Here is a 26,254-nt window from a genome sequence, read left to right as displayed (position 1 = left end):
TGAGACAAATCTCATCAGGTTTTGTAGAAAATGTGAAAATAACTCTGTTATGTAGGCATGTGGTGCATGCAACTGCTTTGAGAGAAAGGATTAAAACTCATTTATATGATAATTCTGTTTCATGTGAATGTTTGTGAGTGATACACATTCACATTCATTCAGATTCATTATCTGAATGATAGGTGGGAAGCACTTAAGCATAGAAAAAGGTGCTGTGTCAATGAATGAATGAGGCATGGTGTATAAGTGCTTTGAGTGCTCAGAGTAGAAAAGCACTAAAAGAACCAGTTGATTTACCAGTTACATCAGTTACATTCATATATGTTTGTACACGTGAAACGTTAATATCTACCTACCTGCAGTGGATGCCGCTCCTGTCTTGGCAATAGGAAACAGACATAGGGAACACTGCTGTTGTATGACTCCCATATGAATGTTAAAAAAAAAACTTGCCTTGTAAGTTGGACATATATTCAATTGTTAAAGTTCAGCATCAAAAAGAGATTATTGAAATAATAACTAATTACACTGGCTGACTGCCCTGGATATCCAGTAGACAATGTTAGAAAAATAGAGTTCTGTCTTGCAGGTAATTTATTAAACAGTGGGTGACAGCTTTGACCACATTGCCACAAGCAGCTCAGTGCAGAAAAATGACAAAGGCAACTAATCTCAGTCATACATGTGCTTCTAATCTTTAGAAACCAGCCATTTAATGGGCTGCAGCTATGAACCGGCTGTGTGTCGCTGTTATTGTAGTCGGCTGCTCCCCCTGTATTGTTTCATTTGTTTGCCCATGTAATGCAGTGGATGAATAATGTGCAGCTTCTCTAGCCCCAGTCTGAGCCTAAAAAATAAATAAGTATATACTATTTCAACTATCTGGATGAAAAAAAAAATGTTCCCACTGTTGTGCAAAAACAAAGTACTGCAACTGCTGTAAAGCATTACTCTTAAATAAAAAATGTTATTCTGTATCAAAAAATATTGGCAACAATACATCAATGTATGCGATTTTGCTTTTTTGCCTTCTGTTGTGTAAATTCATATTTGTTTGGATTATTAAAAAAGGAAAAAAAGTACCAAAAAAAGTTTTTGCTAAAACACAGACTGTATTTAAAAAAAGGTTAAGCCTCTGGTCTTAACCCTCTGAAGCTTGACCTGTTGCTGACATCACACGGGTGTTTTGCAGCATTTTTTGAACATCTGTAACTCCAAAACCATTCGCTTATTTTAAGAATTCCAACGCTTCCTCAAAGCAGCGACTCTGCGCGTTGCTACGGTTAGTACAGTAATTGCTTGGGAAGAGAGAGTGAGTGAGTAAGTGACGGAGCTCGACAGAAAACAGACACTTTATTGGACATTTGGGTTGTTTTCACAGTTTTTTTAAATTGTCTTATTGAGTTTTGAATGTGGTGCTCTGCCTGGGATTATACTGGAATGACCCTAATATCACAAGCATAGAGTTGCTGCTTTCAGGAACCATTAGAACTTTTTTGATTGACGGGTCAAGAGTAAAGTGTAAAGTGTAAAAGTGTAAAGTGTGCGTGTTAGTCCCCATAGGGAAATAGTTCCTCTGCATTTAACCCATTCACCCAGTGAAGCAGTGGGCAGCCGCCAGTGCAGCGCCCGGGGAGCAGTGTGTAGGGACGGTACCTTGCTCAGGGGGTACCTCAGGGTAGCTGTTCAGTGGAGTCGAACCCCCGACCTTCCGATCACGGGGCCAAACGGTAGTTTGATGTAAAGGTTTGACCTAATGTGAACTTGTTTTTTTGTATTGCAAAGGGTGACAATTCATTCAGTACATTGGGCTGAGGGGCCCCTGGTGAGCTGTGAAGGTACTGCATGTGTACTGGAGTAATTCAGTTTGACATTCCTCACACGTATGTACAGTTAAATATTTATATAAACGTATTTATTTATATAAAAACTTAATTGAAACTAAGAATAGGAGCGATTATTTTGTGAAATTACTCATTATTATTGCTCTTGTATTGAAGTTTGCGTCCCAGTGACTGGAAATACATCACTTTTGCATTTTGCTTAGAGTGAAGATTTTAAATTGGGGGAGGGGGGGGGGGGGATTTTCTGGTTTTTAAGTGGCCTGCAGTACTCTTGACTTTGGGAATAGTTGATTTAATAAATTATGCTCCATCCAGCCATTCATTCCTCATGAGGGGGAAATGAAGAGCGGATGGCTAGAGGGTGGAGACTGTCCCAGCTGTCATGGGACATGAGGCAGGGTACACGCTACACAAGTTGCCAGTCTATATTGCAGAAATTACAGTCCCGTTAAGAGGAAAATAAACAAAAAACAGAGCCATGCTTTAAGGCATGATAATGCATCATCACTTCAGCATGCAGTGTTTCTTGTTTCGTCCATAAGATCCATTCCTCTTCAAAAAAACAGACAGACAGACAAACAAATAAAAATACCCCCCATGAGTTTTCTTCTAAGAGTGACTGGGCTCTCCCTTAGAGATAAGGTGAGGAGGTCAGTCATTTGGGAGGGACTCTGAGTCCTGTTGGCAGAAGGCTGCTGACCACGAGGAAGACATGCTGGATGATTATATCTCTCAGCTGGCTTGGGAATGCCTTGGGAATGCATCCCTCTGGATAGCCTGGAGGAGGCTGGGGAGAGAGATGTTTGGGTTTCTCTTAGCTTAGACTGCTACCCCTGTGACCTGAATCCAGACAAGCGGAAGCAAAATAAGAAGTTTTCCTCAGTCCCGGCTGTATACTACGAAAACTTTTTGGGTGTTTTGAGTTTTTTTTTTTTTTTTGCTTGTGGTGTTTTATCCTTTATTTATTTCTGTCAACCCTTTAACCCTTCAAAAGTAGCATTTCAAAACATTTGTTTTTAAGCAGTATCTTGCCGTTGTAAGCACATGTAGCCAACTGTAAGTGTTAATTCCTTTCCCCCCCTCTTTCTCTTTCTAGACTCTGGTCAAGTTGAATCCCAAACTTCAGCCGATGGTTGACATGATCAAAGCTAACAGGGCCAAATGGGAGGAACTGAACAGGAAGAGACAACGTGGCCAGAGTGTTTCTGCACCCGCGAGCCCCTGCAGTGGTGACAGCACAGAAGCCAGTGGCTGCACTGTGGCCAAAACTGGCAGCACACCCTGCTGCAGTGGCAGTGCTGACGGATCACCATCTAAAGCAGCTAGTTAGCTTCTGCTGCCGAGCTTCTGAGCTGATTTCCTAGGCTTATTTCCTCCAAAATGCAGTTTGCAAAGGAGGAAGTGCAGTGCATGCAGAGATTCATGGGCTCTGCTCCTGTTCGCTTTTTGCTACTAGGGATGAGCTTCAGACTTGAGTGTGGCGCTATCATAGAGGTTTTTCTGCTGCCTTCAGATTCCCTGTGCTGAAGGGTGACAGAACTGTGTTTGGCAAGCTTGTCAGAGCAACTACAAATCAGCCGATGACGCCACGTCAGAAAGGAAACTCAAACCACTGTGTCAACATGTCAGCCAGTGAGCTAACACCAACAATTCCACGGCAGTGTACAGATTTTCAGCACAGTTGTGGAGAATATAGGGGAGGAATATTTGTCTCTGCTGTGGTTTGTTTTGCTTTTGGCACCCTCTTGTTGGTCATTCTTTTTGTCCAGGGTAACAGATTATTATTATTTGTAAATCTGTAAATAGGCTACTGAGTTATTGAAAAGAGTAAGGATTGTAATGTGGCTGTAGACTTTCTGAAGGCCAACGGGGTGCAGGAACAACAAGGACCTGTGACAGTGCTTGCAATGCAAATTGAATTCCCACTCCCTCTTTTCCTGTGCCTTGTTTTAGGATCCTAATGAAACATGCATGGCCTCCGTGCTGAGGTTCTTAGATAGTGTGTCAAACCACGCTGTATTTTTTTTTGCCATAATTTGTAAAAACCAGTGACTGCAATTAACATCTTGACCCCCATAAACTTAAATATATATTTGCCTAGTTTTATAAATGCAGGGCCTGACTTATCACATACAAACTTACATACGCGCACACACACACAAATGTGCCTTGATGAAGCTGTTCTGATATTATATTAACTTCTGCAGGAAAAATCTTAACATCTACTAATTTAACACTCGCAGCTGTTACCTAAAAATAAAATATTCTTTAATATCAAAAGCCATTGTTGGACATTTGAAGAGCTGCCCTTTTTTGCTTATAGCCAATCAGTTTGAAAGGAAGATCCTTACCACTCTTGTGGTTATCTGTTGAACAGGCAGGTGATCAGAGCTTAGATAGCATAGAGACTGCAAACACGTGGAAGCAGATAGCATTGCTGTTTCTCATTGTTTATTGTCTGTAGCAGTTAAGGGTATTTCCTAAAATGTAAAACGTTTCAATCTAATTTCTGGCCTTTTCTAAACTTCACAAATGCTACCAGCTGTATACTGCATTTTATTTAAAAAAATTCCTGAGACAATGACATATCACTTGTAGTCACAAACTTTTGTTTCAATTAGAGCCCAGTCATTAATATATTGTTGGGACTTAAATGAGAAAGTAAAAACTTTCAGTACCTATATATTGGGTGATATTCTTTGAAGATATTGAAACATAATATGTTAGTTAAATGTCAGTTATATATTCATTTTTAACATCACAAAATATTTCATAAAATAGCAAAAAACTTACTATCACGACCCCACTTGACTCCACGGTTAGACTGTATATAAAGGATGGACAGAGCCCTCGTTAAGCCACCCTTCAGTTAGTAAACTGTGCGACTTAAGTCTTAAACGTATTGTTTTAGTGAAATGAAGAAGAAGAAGATCTGACTTTGAAACTGAGAGACACCACACAGTCATCGGCTAACAACATGTGACTCACTTACTTTCAAATTCTAATGATAATTTTAATTAAAATACTTGGCTGTGTGGCTTATTTAGTATGCCTTGAAACAAGCTATTAAAATAATCAGGGAAGTATATGCTGAGCTTAAAGAGCAAGGGAGCCCAGGGCATTTTTCCTGTAAATATATATACAACTGCAGCTCTTTTGACAGTCAGTGCTGCCCCCTGCTGGTTATTTAAAGAACTTCCACATTGGCTTCCCCATCTATCTTTTATATACAGTCTATACCCAGCTGAGATGTATACTCTTGTGCTCCTGCACAGTCCTGAGAGCTTTGGAGTTGGAGCCACCCTATGGACAAACTATGTGATGACACCATTTCTAAATTAGGCTTTAAATTGGACATTATTTAAATGATCAAACAATTATAATAAGTGTTATTTTGAGGTGGGGGTTTGCCTTATGAATTGTGTTGTAGCTTTTGTTAATTGGAGTTTTACAACGTGACTGTGCACATTGTGTGGCATGGATCTGTGTGCTCTGTATTTTAGTTGAAGAGCTAAACTGAAGTCAGCCAGATTGTTTGTTTTTTCTTTGTTTGTTTGTTTTGTTCTTTTTAAAGAAATCGCATGTCTTTATGCAGTATTAAATTCAACCACTTGCTAAGGATGTAGCAAATAAGTGAGCCAAGAAATACCTCGTACTTTCATCAGTAAACATTTTATCTCATGGGAAATGCATGACTTAAATTCTATTGCATCATGTTATGTGATTTACGTATGAATATCACTGTTCTATTTTCCAATTAGGTCTCCGTGCAGGGCCAACTTCTACTCATTTTTTCCCGCAGTGTAACGTGCTTTTTGTGTTTCTACTTTCTCCCAGTTTGGACTCTGGATTTATTCACGGCAGGCTAAACTGAAAGAAAACTTAAGGCATGGAAAGGCAAATGAGCGATGTTTCTGTTGAGAGTTTAAATAAAAACTGCTGCTACACGTGCTCTGGTTTGCTCTGACTCTGATTGTGGTGATCCATTTTGAAGCTGCGCTGCTGTCAAGTATGCCTTTTATTTTATGCATTTATTTAAAAACAAACAAACAGTAAAACGCTGCTTCTATATAAATTATTACCTGTTACCACATACAAGGCTCACAAACTATATTTCATTGTTAGATAGCCTTTTTAATAATCAATAATTCAACGAGATTTTAACTGACCTTTAATTTTAATGGTGCATCTTTACAGTTCTGTGCCAAAGCCATGTCTCATTTCTTTATATCTTCCTTCCAAGGAGTCAGAATTTCCTGTAACTTCTTAAAGTAGTCTTGAGCAGTAGTTTTCCAGATTTTTTGAAGGTCTTTCAAAGCTTTTCTTTGGAGACTGGCTGCTTTTTCACACATTTTCAGTCCAGTTTTTATACCTGACTGTATGTTTTTTTTTGTTTGTTTGCAAAACCAAAAACCACTTAAATCTGACCTATGAATCATCTAAGTGTAAAAGAAGCACCTAACTCGAGGGATGAACAAGTGTTGTGTCTACAGATAGCAGACAACTTAGCAAAGAACTAATTTTAAATTGTATCTTTAGGCACAAAAACACATAATTTGCTCCCACTTCTTTAGTAAATCTAAAAAAAATGTCAACGATAACAGTCTGACAGACATAACACTGTATTTTTGCCTCAACAAGGTGATTCTCGAAGAGCTATTAGCTGAAAAGTTTGCATATCTCAGCATGGTGTGGAGTGTGCCCTTAAAAAAAAACAAGTGGAGGACAAAAGAGGAAATGACAGGCCTTAAAAAACATCTACAGAAAATGAACAGTGTCTGAAAGTCATATCCTTAAGAAATACAAAGAAATCATGACCTGAAACATGATCTGTATCTGGCCCATTAGTTGAGCTTTAATGTTGATTAAAGCATCAACAGAAATGGTGTAAATGGAAAGGTGGGAGTCTCTGTCATGGTTTGTGGCTTTATTTCAGCCAGTGACCTTGGCGTCTTTTGATGAAATTATGAACACACACAAAAAAAGGTTTTGATCCATTATGCAATAACATCAGAAAAGCATCTGATTGGCCTGTATTGATAGATGCTCACTCGTACAGATACTGTTGATACTGTTTATCTGGATGCTGCATTTTCAGATGAAAACGCAGAGACTTGGATGGTTGATCAAAAGTTTCTCCCACTGAAAACGCAATGTCCAGATAAACAGAATCAACTTTCTGGAGCTTCTGATTGGCAGTGGCGTCATTTTTCAGTTTGACAACAACCCCAAAGACTCTTCCAATACCTAGATAGAAAAACACTATCAGTGGTAGCCTAAGAAGCTTGGAAAGAAAAAAGCGTCTGGACTTCTTTATGTTGCTTGAAGACGTTACTGAATGTTGACTTTCAAAAGAATTCAAGAAAACAAGAGGCAGCCCAAGACTTTTGCACAGTACCAAATAGTCCATCAGAGATGCTTATTAAAATTTTCCTCACCATGGACACTGTCTCCCGTTTTACATCTGATTTCTTCAGTGCAGTACTGACCTCATGTGGACAAATGCATCCTTGCACACAAACTGTATCTCTCAATGAAATTCAGTAGATAGGGCGTTTCATTGAGAAATCATTGAATTTGTAAAGAGTGGAAATTGCACAACAAACATTAGACTGGTCAGGTTACAAAGATGTAAAGATATTAGTGAAAAGATACTAATTACCTGCAAAATATATCAATCTAATCATATCGGGAAATATGACCGTCAGTCCTAAATTTAATTATGGATCCCTTGTGTCTTTTATCTGATATATCTATTCACACATAATTCTGAGCATTAGACTGTTAGACTGTGAAAGCTGCAGCGCATTTCACAGTTCAAGTCTGAGCTCGATTGCTGTTGATCTTGGTGGTGCTGACGTCAGCCAGCAGTGTGTGTGGGTGGCTGTGTGGGTGAAGATGACTCCCAAATGAGCCTGTGCGTAGAAAAAAAAAATAAAAAAAATAAAAGCCTGCCAGGAAGCAAAAGACAGGCTCTGTTAAGCTCTGCTGTTTTACCTTGAGCTCCGCATGGTGCAGGTAAAGGCTGAGCAAACAAAAAAAAGCTGCTCTCAGGCTCTCGTTGACCTTCCTAACAGCCTGACAGTATAAATAAAGACAAGAACTGAAGGGCTAAATTTAAGATGATGTATGAGGAAAAAGTTTTCTGCTCTCGCAACAATGTGGAGTGCATACAAAAAGCCAAAGAAAATAATAAAGAATTCACAACTGGGAAGTTTTACTTTAATTTATTGCACAAACAGCATTGACAAAAACATACTTAGAAGTTACTATGTTGTTAAGAGAAGTGGAAAAATTGACCAAAAAGGGTACAGCCATAACATTCAAAAACAAGCTCTCGCATATTTTTGACACAAGAGGGTAGAAGGTCAGATAAGAGTTTGGGGGCGGGGTCCTGAACAAATCTTTTTACTTTTGGGGGATTTCTTTTGACCTTAAAGCACACAGGGATCCTGGAAAACATGACACATAGTTAACAATGGAAAGGTAGACCTTACTTCAACATGAGAGCAAAAAGTCCAGTATCAAAATGTAGTACATTACAGGGTCCGATCCAAAAAACCTTTCATACAATACACTATTCAACTGTTTGACGAGCTGAAGAATTTTGGGGTGAACACAAATGATCCAACTACATGGCAGGAAGAAAAAAAAAAAAATGAAACATGGACTTGTGTTTTAATACAAAGTTTTAGCAGGTGTAACAGTCACACATATTTACATTTTAGAGCTCTTCAGATGGTTATCTTTGCATATGCTAATAAAAAAATGCAGTTTAACTTTGCAGTAAGTTGCCATAACATTAAACACATGTACAGTATGCTCGCATGATCTGATGAGTTGAGTCTTTGGTACAACGTGAGCACCAGAATCCAGAGGCCCTACACTGCAAACGTGGTCATAATGGAAATGGCTTTTTTCCCCTCCCCCCACTCTCTCAACAAACCATGCAAGGTTGATGCCTTCAGTGCAAACGCTAAACACACTGGCAATCATCAGTCTTTATCCTCATACTGTTCATCTAAGGGTGGGGAAATTTTGGTTGTGCAGAACAAAGACTCGAGGGGACCCATTATGTTTTTTCATCATTTTCTATTATGGTTTTATTATTGTAGTTAATGTTGCCATAACATCAACCCCACCCACCTGCTGCTGAACACTACTGTTTGTGACTGGCAGCCAATTAGAAGAGGGCTAGCTGAGATGAGATATGCAAAGGTCCAGCAGAAGATAAATAACGATTATTGTGACCTGTGAATCGTGCCAAGCTACTCGAGCAGAGTCCAAGAATAGAAAGGTGGGGCTAGATATGAACATAATAGGTCCCATTTAACTCGAAAAAGTTCATCACCAGTGGTACACACACACACGCATACACAAGAAACAAGTCTCTTGGCAATTGGTCAGTACAACAGAAGGCAGGAGGGCATGAAAAGATGAACAGAAGACACGGATGACCTTCACAAAGGGACTTCAATGTACACACGTGTAGTAGAAGGGTAGGCAGACAAAAGCTTTAGAAAGGCACAGAGCTTCAGAAAGCGCATTGAGCTGAAAGTTACCACTAAAGAAATGCCAATCACTCAATTACATACACTCATACACACACACACTCTCACACTCACACACAAGACAGGATCATGTAGACAAATTGTTTCTGCTAATGTTGGCAAGGATTTTTAGCAGTTTAACAAAAGAAAATGTGATGAAAAATGAAGGTTTTTGTTGCATCACAGTTGTGGCTTAGGAGGATGAGACCGTGACACGAGTAAAAATGAGCTTCAACATGGACGACAATGATTGTTACAGCAGATTAAGTGCAATACAAAGTCAAAGCAAGAAAAAGCCTGGGTGAATCGTTAAATGGCACCGGATGACACTTTTGATGTAGATGACAAAGATCTGTGTCCGTTTTGAAATCACATTTAGTATCTATTAATCAAAAATGCACAAGATGCTTTCAGAAAACAAAACAAAACAAAAAGGTTAGCTAAAGATGGACAGAATTGTTTAATTAGAGGAGGTTTCTGTTGCCGAAGATGTTATTTGGGTCCACGTAGTCCTTGACAGACTTGAGCATCCCCATGCCGACGCTGGAGATGGTCTCTCTCATCCACTCCTTCCGAAGTTTCCCCACTGAATGACAGAGGAGAGAAATAAATAAAAAAACCAAGGAAGACGACTGAGGGGGAGAAATAGAGGAATCGGCACGGCTGATTGCTCAGCAGGCTGCTGGGAGCCAATCAATCTTGTGAGAGTGAGTGAATAAACAGAGGGTGATAAATGCTTTTATTCAGAGAGGAGAAATGTTTTGCATGGCATGATTTATGGAGCTCAGCAGACTATCAAACTCATTAGGCTCTGTGTGTTCCCAGAGGAGGGGCCGGCTGGCGGCTGGAGCGGGCCGTCCCCGGCTCCCTCACTTTTTGAGCCACCGCTCCCCTCCAATCCCCCCCCCCCAGAGTCACAGGAGCGTTTTCTGTCTCATTGTGCCAACGGCCACACTCCTCCAGCTGACCCGCGAGGGTGTTGTGCTCCGTTGTCCCGAACGTCACTCTATGCCCCAACACTGGCCCGATCATCATTAGGGTGCCACAGCCAGCCGTGGAGCACCAACACAATGGCACTCTGTCAGCGGGAGTTTGGCTTTCAGCCGCTCCTCGCGGCCTCTCATCGTTGTCGTCCAAACCCCCCAACCTGAGGAGTGAGACTGCCTTCGGCATGAAGCCCAGTGAGAGCGCCCATTACTTTACCAGCTGTCCAGTTCGACATTCTCCAAAGCATTTGGACCTGACAGGGTCCCGCAGAGTGGAGCCGGCAACTTTTCAAACAGAAGAATTTAACAGCAAATGTAACCAAATTAAAGCAGTAATTTATATTTTTGTATTTGGCAATAATAGGAGGAAAAGAGTGGTGCTACTGGGGACTAACAACACTGACTTACTCAAGTAGACCCAAGAAACCCCAAATATGTAGATTTAGGTTCATGTCAAATGTTTTTCGGCACAGTCACGAAAATTTATCTAATTTCAAGTTTAACTTTGCCTTTTATGGCCTAACCAAGTACTTAAATAATAAATGATACATGAGAAGCTTTCACCTTCTCTCTGTTTTCTATCAGTGCAACTTTTTGGGGGGGATAATGTGGGATTTGGGAAGCAGTGAGAATGATCATTTCGGTCACTGTTTTAGCTTTAATCCCTGCAAAATCAGTTCAAAAAGAGCAAGTAGTCATTATCAGAGTGTGATACTAATAACTAAAAATCCGGGAAAGGAAAGCTGCTTCATTCTTGGAAAAAGTCGTCTTTTAATAACAGTCCAGCAAAGAGGAAGTAAGTAAATTTTAACTTTTGACGTCGTGTCACTTTAAAAGAAATACTCGATATCTACAACCCACCCACGCAAAAAAAAGATAGACTTGAGAACAGAGCAGCTCAGAACAGGTGCTGCTCTCTGTGTAAACATGTGAAACCAGCAGTGTAATCAGTTTAGATAAGATTATAAAGGCCAAAAGGAAAAAAAACTAAACGAAAAACCCCCCAAAAAACCCAAAAACGTGTCTTCACATGCCTTCCCTTCCCAATCCACACGATTCTCTCCAGCCTCTACCCCCCCGTGCTCCCAGGGCAAGATGAGAAAAAGGGGCCACCCTGACATGTTACAACGCTATGTTATCAGAGTTTGGCCAGGAAACCCAGATGGGGATAAGCCATGAGGCTAGTGAGGCCCGTCTCCTGACAAAACAGGGCAGACAGCGGGGTCACTGGAGACTCTGATACCACACAAACCTCCAGATGGGGACAAGGGGACCAATCAGCTGCTACCCAATAACTAAGAAAGTACCAAGCTCTCTACCACCACCACCTCCTCCCCACTTCTTTCCCCTCGTTCCACCTCCATCCCACCCTCCTCTCAGGAATAGGAGAGAAAACAGAAGGTGCTGGGACTGCATCATTGCCTCCATCACTGTGATAATTTACACATCTATCTTGTCATATTCTCTCTTTTTTGCTTGCTATTGCAATCAATCTCACCAGGCTTGGTGTGTGCAGCTGAGACATGCAAAGAAGTGCAGGTAGCTATTTTAGAAAAGCCCCTCCTCCTTCTCAAAAATCAAACAACTGACATTTCTCCCATGTGGAAAAGCCCGGGGAAGTTCAGGGCGAATGGCAAACGCGGAACTTCACCAAATCAGGTCATTCTTTTTACCTCCTGAGAGCAGTGACCTGAGTGGAAGTGCAGTGTGGGGAGCAGGTGAGAGAGAATCTCCGCAAAAAAAAAAAGAAAAGAAAAAGAAAGCCGCAAGGTGAGGTGAAGACGCTGGGCACCCTCGAATGGCCTTCATTTGGAGAAGAAGAGAGAAGCTGGGTTGAGGCTCATCCGCTTCCACACCCCGCTCTCGCTCTCCTGGGGTTTCTCTAACAAATGGGGGTCAGGACATGACAGACAGGGTAAGGCAGTGGCCATGCATTCCTCTGATATGACCAAGCTGGAGTATTGGTTGAGGAGTTGCGGTGCAGGGTTGATAGATGGATGATTCTCCTGGTGATGGATGTTCCGACAACTCTTCACTGCTGCGACACTGGTGACCTAGTTAAAGAGGACATTTCTCCTGGTGTTCTGTCTTTAAGCACTGGCCAATATTTAAACATTTAACATGTTTGTTTTGGGGTTTTTTAAAGCCAGGTTGTTAAAACTGACTCCTTTTTCATGAAAAATGGTTTTCCCCTGGACAGCAGCTGACACACAGTGCTGTTAGGTGAGTATTACGTCCTGTAGTGAAAGGGGTCGAAGCGCTCTGCATGCAGAGATTCCCTTTCGTATGCCCACGCAGCACCGTGCTGACCTGCTGTAAATACAGGGCCACAAAAATGTATATTTTCTCCACTGGCCTCCCACCTCACCATCCTTGACTACATCTGTTTTGTTTGATACACAAAACCCAGGGAAACTAGCTCCATTTGTCAAGCGCTGATTGTGGGCAGACAAACCGTCCTGTCTGCACCCAGATAGCGAGCCCCGCTGTTATTAATCACAATTACAGAATGGGCCTCGCACACGGTAGCTGCATCAATATCCCACCCCCCTCTCCCCAGCGTCACCTCCCCGTGCCGCTCGGGGTGGCCGGGCCACCGTTTGGAGGTCAGTGTACAGCCGGCGATAACGGCGGCATCATTTACCCCGGCCCGCTGCCTCCTTTTTATTAGCAATCTTTTAATTTTGAACCCGTCCCCGCCTTCGGGAAAAATTGTGATTTAATATCGCAGCTGATTCACTACATACTGTTTTTGACAGGTGTGATGAATAGCCTCAAGTGATGTATGAAAACAGCGAGGCGGATGGCAATATAGATAAGGCAGCCGTTTCGGTTAGCCCTGATGGGGCCAGGAGAGTTGTTTCGCCGCCCTCCCCTGCTCACGTTTCATTTGGTCACTGCTGAAATGAACAAATAGCCGAGTCAGAGTCATTCATCTGAGCTGTGGGAACAGATTTTGGAAATGTGAAGGAAGCGATGAAAGATCCACGACCAAATGCACATTTACAGCACGACTGGCTGCCAGCGTGGAAGAGCACGCCGGGTAGGCTCGCCATGCTGTCATCGCAATTCAGTACAAAACTTTTTTTTTTTTTCCTGGCCAACTGAAACATAAGAGAATCTCCAAATATAACATCACTGTGCTTTTTTGGTGATTTATATGCACTTGCTTTCTGCAGTTTGTGAAAACAGGCTCTACATTTTAAGCACAAAATTCTCAGCTCTGGGTACCTCCATGGTGATGTGACAAGCTCCCTCCATTGGCAAGGATCTCCTCTCTAGCTGCATGCTGTGAGGAGGGGAAAAAAACAAAACAACACTCAGTTTATACATTATATAATGTTATATTCTGACATCTGTTCTGATGGGTGTTGGCGTTTCAACATGTTATCACATCAGATGCAATTTGCTCTAATTTTATTTAACAGTTTTTGGCATAATGTGCAGAAAAATAAAACTGGATCTACCTCCACTTGTTCATACACATGCACTGGATCACTGAGTCCTCTGTAGTTGAAGGCAAAGTAAAAGTAGACACAGGCACCGGCATCATACGTCTGAGTCACCCTGTACGAAAAAGAAACGCGTTCAAACGAGCGGAAAAAACCTTAATCTTTCTCTTTCCACCGTCTCTCAGAAAATCCAATTTACATGCATGTGAAGGAGGAGTTTTTTGACATTTTACATACAATAAATGATTCTTTTCTATTGGAATCGGAAAACAAAGTGCAGTGGGAGGTTTGGTTTTCCCCAGCGAACCTCTGACCTCAATTCCATTCATGGTTAGCAGAAAGCGGAGGCAGCGTGGAAGCACTGTCGCCTTTAATAACACAACATTATCACATAATAAATGGCGATCAAATCCTTTTACTGAATCATCTGAGCCACATTTACTCCTCAGGTATGATGCAGGCAGGGTGATTCAACTGACATCATAATATTTGTGTTTTCCCCACACCACTAAATGCAGCTTACGCTCAGGTTTTCGAACATATTGTGTAACAACCTTTGTGTTGAGAATATAATGCTGCTTTTCCCGTTTACATGTTCTCTCTCTGGCCTTGCTCCCTCTGGAGGAGCAGGGTGCTGGGCCCTTGTTCATTTGACATGGCCCATCACCTGGCACACTCACTGTTCTGGAGGTTAAATGGACAAATCAATCATGTGACAGACTGCAGCCGGGAAATGAATGGCTGTAGCATAATCAGGCTGAGGCCTAATCTGTCCGCAATCTGTGAGCAGCAGCCTGGTGCTCCTCAACCAGCTCGCCGTCTGTCTGTCACAACGTCCGACCGCATTGTCTCCGTGGCTCTTGCAAACTCAACAGGGGTCACACTTGGTATGCACCTCAGTACTTCCAAGGTTATAACTGAAATGTATCTTTAGGATTGAATGCCATTTGCTGTCAAACAATAAAAGTTAGCAACTGATAGTCATTCTATTTTTTCTTTGCTTTTCATTTGTTTCTAATTTGGACCGACTTCTTCAAAATATTTCATTTGGGGAATGCTCTTGATTATTTGTGTATAAATGTCATTTAAAGGATTGATGTGATGATATTTTATCACAGCATGATGTTTATTATTTTTTTCAGAAGCATTTATATTTGTAAAATTTAAACAATTCAAAAACTGTTACAAACTGTGACAAACAACTACACCTTATTCCTCAGTTTAAAATAGCATCCAACAAGAAAACCATTTAATCCTTGAGTATCATTTGCTAAAAACTACACTGCCCTGCTTGTTTAATAAGTTACCTGAGCTCGTTACATATGTGTGACCTGATTGAGAGTGTCATATTTTTAATAGCCTTTGGACAAATTAGAACACACAGTGCATTGTTGTGTTCTTTTCATGGGAAGAACAATATGAAATCTATACTGTAGGTGTCGTTTCTGCACTAGTGTTAAACATTAAAATATGGTGAGGAGACTGGCAGAGCGCTTGTACAGGCTCAGTCTTTTGGAAACTGTTTTTAAATATTACCTGCATGTGGATAATGGTGGAAACTGAACTCCTTTGTCTTTACACTCTCGCACAATGCGCGCTTTTACATTTCTGCAAATGTCCAAAACCCTAAAAAAAAAAGAAAGAAAAGACAAGAAAATTAATAGGAGTTTAAGCTGATATTTGTGTGTTTAAAACATGACAACAATGTGTATTTAAAACCAAGCACTGCAAAAATATAAATAATAAAAGAAAGACAGACCAAAAACATTAAAGAAAGGCAAGAGACCAGGCAGGAGGTAGAGACCAGACTGACTAACATGAAGACCATTGTGGGAGAGATTCCCACTGGTGTGGAAATGGCCGCCAGTCCTAAGCATCTGCAGTCGTGCGTGGAGTGTGGAGGATGGGGAGGAGGCTGGGTAATGAGCCAGGCACATATGCTCGCCTCACTGCCTGATCTCTTGGTCTCTCCCCATCAGGCATGTTACACAACAAGGAGCCTGCATGTGCTCCTGTTTGTTGTGTGAGAAAGCAGGACAATGAAAACATGTAGAAAATGCAGATCACAGTACATGGGTGTGAGATGAGCCTGTGACTCATAGTACATGGTACACATACAGAGGACACTCACACACCTCTCCCCTCTATGTATGTGTGTGGGTGTGTGAGTATGTCAGTAGTGGTACGTTTGTATGCTGAGGAGGAAAAGCTCCACCAACGCAGGGTCATTTAATGAGGGGAGAAGGCAGGCATGAAGGTGAATGTGAAAGACAGAGGCAAGGAGAAATAAACGAAAGGAAGGGAAAAACAGGATTAGGACGCTCAGGGCAGACTCTGCAGGAGGCGAGTGAATCAATGTATTTACCTGTCCCAAGGCACAGAGGTTTCAAAGGACTCGCCAATCACATAGTAGTCCATTCCCAAGTCCTGGTTGGAATGAAATGCACATATATAAGCAGGCTGATATGTTAATGTGATTCAGCACATTTTATGAGAACTGTGGTAACCCTGCAAATCAAGCATATGCAGAAATCCTCCAAGCTTGTGATCTTATTTTGAAATCACAGCTTCTTATTTTTATGAGCTGGATGACATTCGATCAATTTTTTTTTTTTTTTTTTTTTTTTAAAGGCAAAGCACAACTTTCTTTTTTAAAGGAAAAAAAGAGAAATGAAAGCAGCTTCTCTTCTCTGTACCGATAAAACAAAGACATTATCTTGGGCTTTTTTGTGATGTTTTACCACCGGCTTACATTCAACAGAACAAACCACTATCATAAAACTAGAATATAAAGAATGACTACATAAATAACTAGTAGTACTAGTAGACATCTCAACGAGACATTTTCAGACCTGTGTTGCAAAAAGGCATTTTTAAATAGAAGCTGTTGCTTTATTGAAAAGGGCTTTAAATTCTGGATGCCCTTTCCGATGCAACCCCAAAAGGGTTTGTGGCTCCTCCTGGGATTGAAATCGGGATTATTGCTTGTTGGGCGAATGTGTAAACATCTACAATATGGAGCCACTGAGGACTTTTGACAACTGAGATAAAAAAAATAAAATAAAATAAAAAGCAGAAAGCTGTTGATGACCTGCTTAAGTATATTTAAACACCCTGCTTGTTGATGATTATCAGAAAGGTTTCTAACAGGGATGACCTGAGTCAACTTTCTATTGTCATTCTGTCTGCATTTACTGTGCTCTTCTACTGCTGTTCAATGCCTTGACAACAACTGCGACCAGATCAAATCAAAGCCCTCCCGAGGTCATATTCCGCTGCTTTCATTGCTGCTCGCTATCCTCTCCGCTGTCAAATTGCAATCTCCCTGCCTGCCCCACCTGCCCATCAGCTCAGGCAGGGAAAAAGCCAGAGAAGTGACCCACCCGGAGGTAAGCGATGACAAAGGTCAACATGTAGCCCCTCTGCCCATTGTCCTCTCCAGCTGCCAGGCCCCTGCGAGGAGACATCAGGGTTAATATTTAACAGATCTTTTCTTCAGCTTTGTTGCTCCGGCTGCTCCCTCTCACAACCGCTGTCTTGGAGGCTGTCAGTGCAACAATGTACAGATCAATGGCGCTATGCTCCTTGCATCGCCATAGGTCAGCCACACATCTATCACCTGCGGTGGGTAATCACATTTTCATCTACCATCCAAACTAATCAGGCCAAGCTCATTAGAAAATCACTATATTGATTTTCACCCTTCTTCCTGTTTCCCATCACTGCAGGAAACGTTCCTCACCACACCTAAGCAATCCATCACCGGCACTTGAGCTGATGGGTGATGGCCATTTAATGAAAATAATGCAATTATTAAGACTATGTTGCATCTGACAGGTTTTGGCTGGTATGGCTTAACCCCTTTCTATCACAAAACCATTGTTTGAACCTCAGCAAGATCCTAAAATAGAAGCAAACATGAAATGCTACAATGGTGTCAAATAAGACTTAATGAATATAATGTATGGCATGTACAATCAAATACTGATCAAACATTTGGCAAAACAGGGAATGCCTTGCACAAGATATTAATTACAATGAAACACTGGACTTTTTTATTGCTTCTCTTAACTAAAAAAAAAAATTAAAAATCCAGAGTCAGTTTTGGTAGCAACTGTATGAACACTTGAGATCTATAGATTTACAAACGCTTCACATAGATGTGAAATATCTGCAAACGTAAAGGTTACTGCCACAACCACTTTAATGAATGACTAACACATTTATGCATTGGCTATGTCATGACTCATGATGGTGCAAATCTTGTACAAATCCTTGCAGCCAGTTTTCAGACCAAACATATCACATTTGTGGTCTACCTGAGATGAAAGGTTGATATCTTTATCCATTCATATGTTTCTGCAGTTTTTTAAATGTCCAGTTTAAATAAAAATCCATCTTTGAACTTTAAAGCTTTCTTTCTTTCTTTTGTTGTGTGTGGAAGATTTTGGATCTGAGTAAATTAGGACCGAGGTTTTGTGTTCTTATGTGGCTGTGCAAAATAATGGGAACAGACAAAAATGTCTGAGGAAACTGTGCATCAGGATTATTTGGAGTTAGTTATAGATGAGAAATGTTTATATGAGATTTCTACACAGATATATTCATATTAGGTTTCCAAAAACCTTTTACCGTTTACCAATTACAATTCACCAATAAATAAAAGTAATTATTTTCATAACAATTACACAGATGGCAAATGAACTGAATATTCTTTTTTGAGGGCTTAAAAATGGTTCTGGATGAAGGAGGTTTCCTCTCTGGCTGGTAACAGATTTCCAAGAAAGTCCTTATTGATGTGTTTCATGATCAATCACAAGAGCCAAACACTCCCCAGCTGTGTCTTGTGGCCCTGTGCTGTCCTAAGGGGAGCTGTGCCCTACTATCTCTGCCCACCTCACACCTACTTTAACATTAAAGCTAGCCTGACAGGAGGACATCCAGAGGTGATCCATCAATCCACATCGAGACAAGCTACTGAGTCGAAGAACAAATCTTAAGTGTGTAACTGTGCTTCTCAATTCTTATCACTGCTACTCCAAGGCTGCTTGAAAGCAGCGCCACCACTGTGTATAAAGCCTCACCTTATGGCACATTTCTAACCTTTCTGATCTTTAAATGATCCAACAATATAGAGATATAGAAGAAAGATGTAAAAATACCAAACTCAGCAGCCACTACTCACCCAAATTTTGCAGCGATGTCATAAACCTGCTTTTCATGCTGCAGGACCTTCTCGCGGTCTCCCTCAAACAGCAGGGTGGCCACACACAGGCGGTTGGGGTCAAACCCTTTGAACTGAGAATTAAAGAGGTAGGCTCATTTTTCATGTAAAACACCTGCAGCAAGAACCTTACAGTGTTCACCCCTGGTTATTTTTTACCTTGGTGATGTAAAATTTCTTCAACCCGTCCAAAAAGGAAGTGAAAATTGAAGATACTTGAGGCTTCAGGGCATGACCTGTTAAATATCAGATTAAAATCAGTTCAGTTAATTCACCTAAAAGAAGCCCTAAGGTAAATAAAACAAAAATTTCCCACAAATTGGGCAAACTCTGCTTCTGCTTGCATCCTCCAGTGTTCTGAGAGAGCAAAGCAACTCTGATATATTTGGAATTGCAAACAAAAGAAGAAGAAATAAATGGTAACATTTGAATAACTTCACAACTGGCCAGTGGCTGCGAGCGACAGCGACTATAAATCAGAGAGTTTCCGAAGGGAAGTGGGGTTGACACAGTGATATCCGTCTTCCTCAGCCACCCTTTTTGATTTATTCCTGATCGGACGCACAAAAGCGCCTGTGGACAAGGGAAAATGAGGGGCTGGGGCCAATGGGATGGTTATCAATCACAGCAGGGAAGTCATGGGTGATGTCGCCGAGACTTAACAGTTCATTTATTTCCCCCTATGCTCAAGTCTCTTCATCACTTAGTGTCCTAATTGTTTCCATTCCAAACTGTGATTGTGGGTCTTAAGGTCCCTCACAGCCATCATACTCGTTAATTAAATACTCAAAATCCAGAGAGAAAAAATTGCTAATACAATGAACAAAAATGATATGTTCATATGTTTATATTATCTTTCCTTTATACAAAATCCTTATTTTTATATATTAATACAGGTAGAGCTAAATTGTTTGTGTAGTCTCAAACTAAAAAAAAAAACCCCAACCCTTTTATACAGTACACAAACTTTCTCCACAGTAATCATTATTAAAAAGTAAGGACAAGTTACTAAATCCATGAATGCATCATAGTGCCATGAGTTTTAGTTTTTATCCCCCCTCCCAAAAGAAAAAGAAAAAGAAAAAAAGATCCTGGTCACTTTGTCTTCCCTGTGTAAGGCTAGGAAGTGCCTACTCTGTGAAAAGTGGAAATACAGGGAAGATAATGAGATCCCACGAGACTGGGAAACTTTGCAGCGATCTCTGGGAATGCCAGATGCATTCCACTGGACCCGAAGAAACAACATCATAAAACTTCAGTGCAATAATGACTTAATTCTGGTCGGGTTTATTTTTCATCGTGCTTCAAACTGTGTGTTTGTGTGTGTGTGCGCGCAGATATTCGGTTGCAAAAATAATAATCAATTTAACGATTCAGTGGCATGGACCGTTGTGACATCATTGACTGCTGCACAAGTGCCGTTCATGGTTAGGTGGAACACCAAACAAAATAAAATGGGAGAAACTAAAGAAATGATTAAACCACATCATGTGGCTCATGTTGCAAAGCTCTCTGATCAAAGCCAAAGGTTTTATTGGGGCCTGGAAAAACAAAAAATAAAAATCTAGCCAAATTAAGTCCTACTTGTAACGGGAAAAGCTAATGTTGAGAATTTGTAGATTAAATGAAAGTCATATAGACACATAAAGAGGTGATAACTGGGATGGGCTTAAATGTGAACTCCAAATAAAACTTACCAAATTTAAATTGTTCATTATCCATGAGTCGTATAGAAGCTGGAGCACACCTCTGCAGGGAAAAGAAGTTGGCCCGAATTAGTCGAATGAACAACAATAAAGAGCTTTGACTTTATAGCTTTTGGTTATTTGTCCTAAATGTACAGTATACAGACTCTCTGAGACAGCACTTCAGGCCAAATGAGGTCTGACGACGTCAGATGCCTTTGCAAGTTGGTCTATAAATCAGTTTTTCCCTGCTTTCTTCTGCCAGGTTAGCTTTAAAGGAGGTAAAACGAAGACCTGAAAGTGCTTATTTTGTGCATACCTCAAACACAGTAACTTTCTAGCCTCCATCTCATGTTGAGACATGGCTTTATGAAGCAACAGAGTACAACATGCTGAAGGGGAGATTAACCTGTTACCTGTCTGGCAACCTCTCGAAGACAGGCAACTCCCATCTCGAAATTAGGGAACACCACAGAGCCGTATTTTTGGTACTCCGGCATGGGACGAATCTTCATTGTAACCTCAGTAACCACGCCCAGGGTTCCTGTGGAAAATCACAGTGAGAGATTTTGAGCAGAACAAAAGTACGTACATCAGTTCCCAGAGTTTATATGACCTAACCTGCTTTAAGTGGAACTCAAGACTGTTTTACAGGGCTCTGGTACATGTCCCAGGGGTTGTTCTGGTGACCTTTGTCTCACATTTCACTTAGCAGATCTGGTTTTCTACCACACACTGGGGGATAACTGAGATTTATCAGCTTAAGAACACCAGGAAGTAAAGCAGGGGTATATCAAAGGCACCAAGACCAACAACAGCAACACGCACACAAGGTAGAAGGAAACCTGTGGCTGACCTCATGACCTGGAAGCTTTCAACAATTACCTGCTGCTGCTGCTGAAATCCTCACACCACTTGGTTCAAATATACCCAATGTTTATTTGAAAGTAAACTATGGGTAGCAAAGGATGTTTGCCATCTCTTCTCATAAAAAAAAATTGAATTAAGCTCAATCTTTGAGCACTTGCTTTCAGATGACTTTTCTGAAAAAGATGTGGCTAATCAAAATGCTTTCTTTTGTTATCAGATGAAAAATGAAAACTACAATCAGTGAAAAAAAATTAAAACATTGCTTTTTCTACAAGAACACAAGCACAGTTTAAAAACATCTATTCTCAAAGTGAACTGTACAAACATTTTAAGGGTTTTGGACTATTTCAACAAAAGAGAATATCTGATGGGTTTGCACAACACGTAATTGCCATTTTTACACTTTCTCCACACACTCAACAATGAACAACAGCTATTAGAGCTAGTTTGTGAATTTTATTGCTATGATCCAAATTGCTTTCTTGCACCCTGTGCACTCTGTATCATTATAGATCACGTTCATTTATAAATGTATCCCCCATGAACACAGTCCATCAGGAGGCTTCATCAGCCTGTTATGGTTGTTAATGAGGCCTCTAATGTGACACTGTATGCCACATGCTGCTCCCTAGTGGCACACTGGAAAACGTGACTGCATTGGGCCTCACCCCAAGAAGGGTTTTTTCTCCCCCCCCCCCTCCTGATAGCATGCAGGAGAAGCCACTTAATGAGAGAGGGGTGGGGATCTAGAGAAGGAGAGAAAGAAAGACTGTAGGAGGAGCCAGGGTGAGGGCTAAATGGAGGCAATAAGAACAGCAATGCTGGAAAAACTCTCTCGGGACAGATGCAATGCAATGAAATACTGAGTGCAGCTTAAGCTAACTTTACTGGAACTCTTGCTATTAAACTAACCTCATCTTAAAGGCTACGTATTTGCGGAAAGGGAATATTCACAATGAAGAGCGTTTTTAGCAGTAAATATTTTGACCAAAAAAGCCACTGACCATTGTGCAACCACTGCTTTAAATCAATCATTTAACTCTCAACATTAGGTTAGCGTTAGCTGGTTTCATATCGTATTTTCTGCATGGTTGAGGGGAGTTTAAAAGAGAAAAGGATTAGCATTGATCATTCCAATCATTGTTTACACTGGCTGTAGCAAGGGGGAAGAACTACTTTGCATTCAGGTTACTTCAAGGTCAGAGAGATACACAGACCCGTTGTTGTGCAGAGAATAAGAAGTCTGAGGTTTCACAGTAATTTCTAATGAAATGGATGCGTTCCACTTAACATGCAGAGCATAGTTGAGGGTTTTAGCGTGGCGCTTTGCTGTTGTTGTGGCCTACTGTCAGACACCAGGATGGGATTCTTTCGGTGAGGAGGTAGATAATTTTAATGAGACTGTGTGCTGGTGTGACCTCTTAGCAAAAGAGTTAGGCCTCCCAGAACAACATGCTCTACCACTGAGGTGTGGTCCTGTCCTATCTCTGCTCAGTGTAGCAACCACAGAAGCAAGAGCATCTTCAATTTCACTCACCTTAATTGCAAAAAAGCTCCTTCTCTAAGCTTGGGTTTTGAAGATATGAAGCATGTTAGAAAAAATGTGCTACTGTGATATTAGATTATTCAATATTCAAAATATTTGTACCATGTGAGTGAGTACATGAGTAAGCAATATCTAGCTATGTATTACAAGTAGACTGCTATTATTTTCACTTTCAGTAATTGATTATCTTTTATACACTCATATCCAGAAAAAGCAGCAAACTAGGCTTGTTGTTCTCAAGTCCACTGTTTCACAAATGTAACATTTTTTGGATGCCATCAAGATGCTAGAGTTGCTTTACACACACACACACACACACACACACACACACACACACACACACACACACACACACACACACACTACATAGGACAATGCACCATGTATTGCTGGCTGTATAACTGGCCAGTAAGCAAGACAAACACTATTCTGATATTGATTGTAACATGATATTTAATCCGATACCGGATTTTTAAGACTGATATTGATACTGATATTTGGCGATTTAAATTTCCAATATTTTACAAATCAGCTGAGGTTTTCTTTCAGATACATGAAATATAACTGATGTTATGGAAATCTGCTTATGTGTAGTTGTTCACTTAGTTGGATCAGCTCGATGTGTTTGTGATGTTCCAACACGTTGCAGGGAAGTTGCAGAATGCCCTTTAGTGGACAAAAGATGTAACACTCATTACATGGTTGAACTGTGTTCCTACCAACTCTTCTTTACTTTTTAAATTTAAATTTATTGGATGATGTAAATGCAGATATGGACAGATCAACAAATAGCTATTGTAAGCCAATAGTATTTGCAGATAAAACAGTCTGGCTCTAAGGGTTCATAGTGCATAAATAATAGGGAACCCATTGCAAGTATCTTTTAGAAATTCATCCTTTGGGAAAGGAATTCTTGGATTTGGTCATTGTGTACTTCTGTAGGTATTTGCCCACGGAGAGCTTATGGGGAGATGGGTTTTCAGCCTATGCAAAAATGCTCCCATGCATCCAACAACCCAACAGTGCAGAGCTCAGCTATGCGTAGGTCGAATGCTGATTGGCTGACAAGTGGGCTGGAACAGGGAAGGAAGCCACAGGCTTTTCACAGGAGTTCACCAGGAATGGGAGAAGCATAACCAAACATCCAAGATCTGCTCGGTTTCACTTCAGCTCTTTGTATGTTGTAACTTATGTGTATTAGTATGTTATAACTACTCTGCATCTGGCTGAAGGACCATCAACAACCTAACTGAGAGCCCACAGATCATTTGTACCAGATACTTTGGACACTGCATTCATCTCACAACAAAAGTTTTTCTGCAGGGCTGTCCCGAGCACCCTACAGTCTACTAGTGCAGAATCATGTTCAAGCCATGAAGTGTAAAGTGCCAAGCATATTTAAGGCAGAGCAAAATTCTTTGGAGAAGATCTTTAATTCTGTGGTGGGTGAGTCATAAAGAGTAAAAATACATGTGGCTAGCTTAATTTGAAACTACCCCGTATATGGCAACTGTCAGTCAAAACATGACCTCTCACAGTTAATCTGCGCAGTCAGGACACAACTTCCAACCTTCAAACCCTGTTTCTTGGTATGATACTGTTGCTGAGATCAGTTTCGCTGAACGCAAATAGAGACTTCTGTAGCAGTCCCAGCCCAGTCGAGGAGCAGATTGCTGAGCTTTGTAGGGCAAATAAAAAGTTTGTATCCACAGCTGTTTAACATAACGATGCCAAGAGTCTCTGAACCTCTTCATTATGCAGGGGAAACCTGACATATGGCAGTATTCTCTGTGGGCATTCACAAGGACAGGACAGTGCAGATGGGGAGCAGAGGACACTTGCTGGTTCCTAACTAACACCTCTCCAGATCACATTTCCACCAATGCTAGTAAATGTGTAAGAAGCGGAGGGCATGAGAATCATCCTGATGTTACCGTTTTATCACAGAGGTTTTAAAGACACGCACACAAACCCACATTGACATGCATGTTTACACAACTGCACACACGCCCACATGCACTCCTGAACTGGAATAACGTGAGAAAGTCATCTAACCTTCCGAGCCCATGATGAAGTGGTGAACATCCGGCCCCGTGGACATGCGAGGTCCCTGACAGCTCTTTTCAATCACACCTTGTGGGGTAACCATCTTTATGTGGACAACCTATTCAGTGAGAACACAGCGATAAAGCAGCTTTAGAACCAAACAACACCTGCCCAAACTTAAAGTCGTGAAGCCCACAAAACCTAATGTAATCATTTTCTTTCTACGGGTTTCTGCGCACTCACCAGGTCCTCAATGTTGCCATAGATGTTCTTCTTCATACCTGATGCTCTGGTTGCTACCCAGCCCCCCAGGGAGCTGAACTCCATGGAGTCAGGCTCGTGTCCTGTACAGTAGCCGCTCTCATTAAGCTGCAATAAAATGGAAAAATATAAAAAAACATGTTTGTTTTTAACTTAAAAGGGAGCCAGAAATGTGTGGTAAACAATGATGTCGTAAACCCACGAGAATGTTTTAATAACAAGCGAAGAGAATGCGCAAGCAAAGGGAAAATATAATTGCACCTCTGCTGCTGCATGTCACTGCTCTAGTTATACCGCAATGTAAAAACGGCGGTTTTATGGCATTGGTGGTTTTATAATGGCCCAAAATAAACCAAGTGGAAAGACTGAATAAATAATGCACTGATCTCTCTCTCTTTAGTCTGACAGCAGCTCTGCTGTCATGTGCAAAATAATGCCTGTAAACTTGATACGTCCAGCACACACAAGCCTTTGTTAGTAAAACTAAAATAATAGTAAGTTTTACATATTTATTTAAGTGTATGAGTTATGCAGGCAAGACTGCTTACACATTCCTCTTCCACAAAGAAAAAAAGAACAGAAAAAACACACTGTATGGCTTTGTTCCTTGCCATGCAGTAATAACAATGTACTTCTGAGAAATCTATTCATCAGATTCACTATCCCCAAGGCTTTGAGGAGAATGTGTAGGTCATTGGGAGCCCACACATTCTCCTTAAGGCAGACGTAGCACTGAAAGATTGCATCTTTAGGCGGAACATTCAACAGTAATAATAATTAAGATCTTAAA

The 26,254-nt window shown here is 40.9% G+C and overlaps 2 protein-coding genes across 2 annotated transcripts in view; one reads left to right on the top strand and one right to left on the bottom strand.

Moving 5' to 3' along the window:
* The window catches only part of pde11a (phosphodiesterase 11a), a 50,687-nt gene extending 44,892 nt beyond the window's left edge, over positions 1-5,795 (top strand). Inside the window, exon 20 of the mRNA XM_005921455.3 lies at positions 2,941-5,795. Coding sequence (XP_005921517.1) covers positions 2,941-3,174 — 234 coding nt within the window. The 3' untranslated portion in view covers positions 3,175-5,795. The remainder of the gene's footprint in view (positions 1-2,940) is intronic.
* A 2,260-nt stretch (positions 5,796-8,055) lies between these two features.
* agps (alkylglycerone phosphate synthase) overlaps positions 8,056-26,254 on the bottom strand; it is a 29,013-nt gene continuing 10,814 nt past the window's right edge. The window contains exons 9-20 of the mRNA XM_005921456.3: positions 25,447-25,572; positions 25,213-25,321; positions 21,158-21,285; positions 20,754-20,805; positions 19,216-19,292; positions 19,018-19,130; positions 17,216-17,285; positions 16,198-16,259; positions 15,369-15,458; positions 13,848-13,947; positions 13,612-13,669; positions 8,056-9,980 (exon numbers count right to left, since the gene is read on the bottom strand). Of these exons, the coding sequence (XP_005921518.3) occupies positions 9,859-9,980; positions 13,612-13,669; positions 13,848-13,947; positions 15,369-15,458; positions 16,198-16,259; positions 17,216-17,285; positions 19,018-19,130; positions 19,216-19,292; positions 20,754-20,805; positions 21,158-21,285; positions 25,213-25,321; positions 25,447-25,572 (1,107 nt within the window). The 3' untranslated portion in view covers positions 8,056-9,858. The remainder of the gene's footprint in view (positions 9,981-13,611; positions 13,670-13,847; positions 13,948-15,368; positions 15,459-16,197; positions 16,260-17,215; positions 17,286-19,017; positions 19,131-19,215; positions 19,293-20,753; positions 20,806-21,157; positions 21,286-25,212; positions 25,322-25,446; positions 25,573-26,254) is intronic.

Source organism: Haplochromis burtoni, unplaced genomic scaffold (assembly GCF_018398535.1).
Source record: "Haplochromis burtoni strain Fernald_Lab_line unplaced genomic scaffold, NCSU_Asbu1 Contig_48, whole genome shotgun sequence".
Lineage (NCBI taxonomy): Eukaryota > Metazoa > Chordata > Actinopteri > Cichliformes > Cichlidae > Haplochromis > Haplochromis burtoni.
The sequence above is the reverse complement of the archived record's forward strand: the minus strand, read 5'-3'. Positions and strand labels throughout refer to the sequence as shown.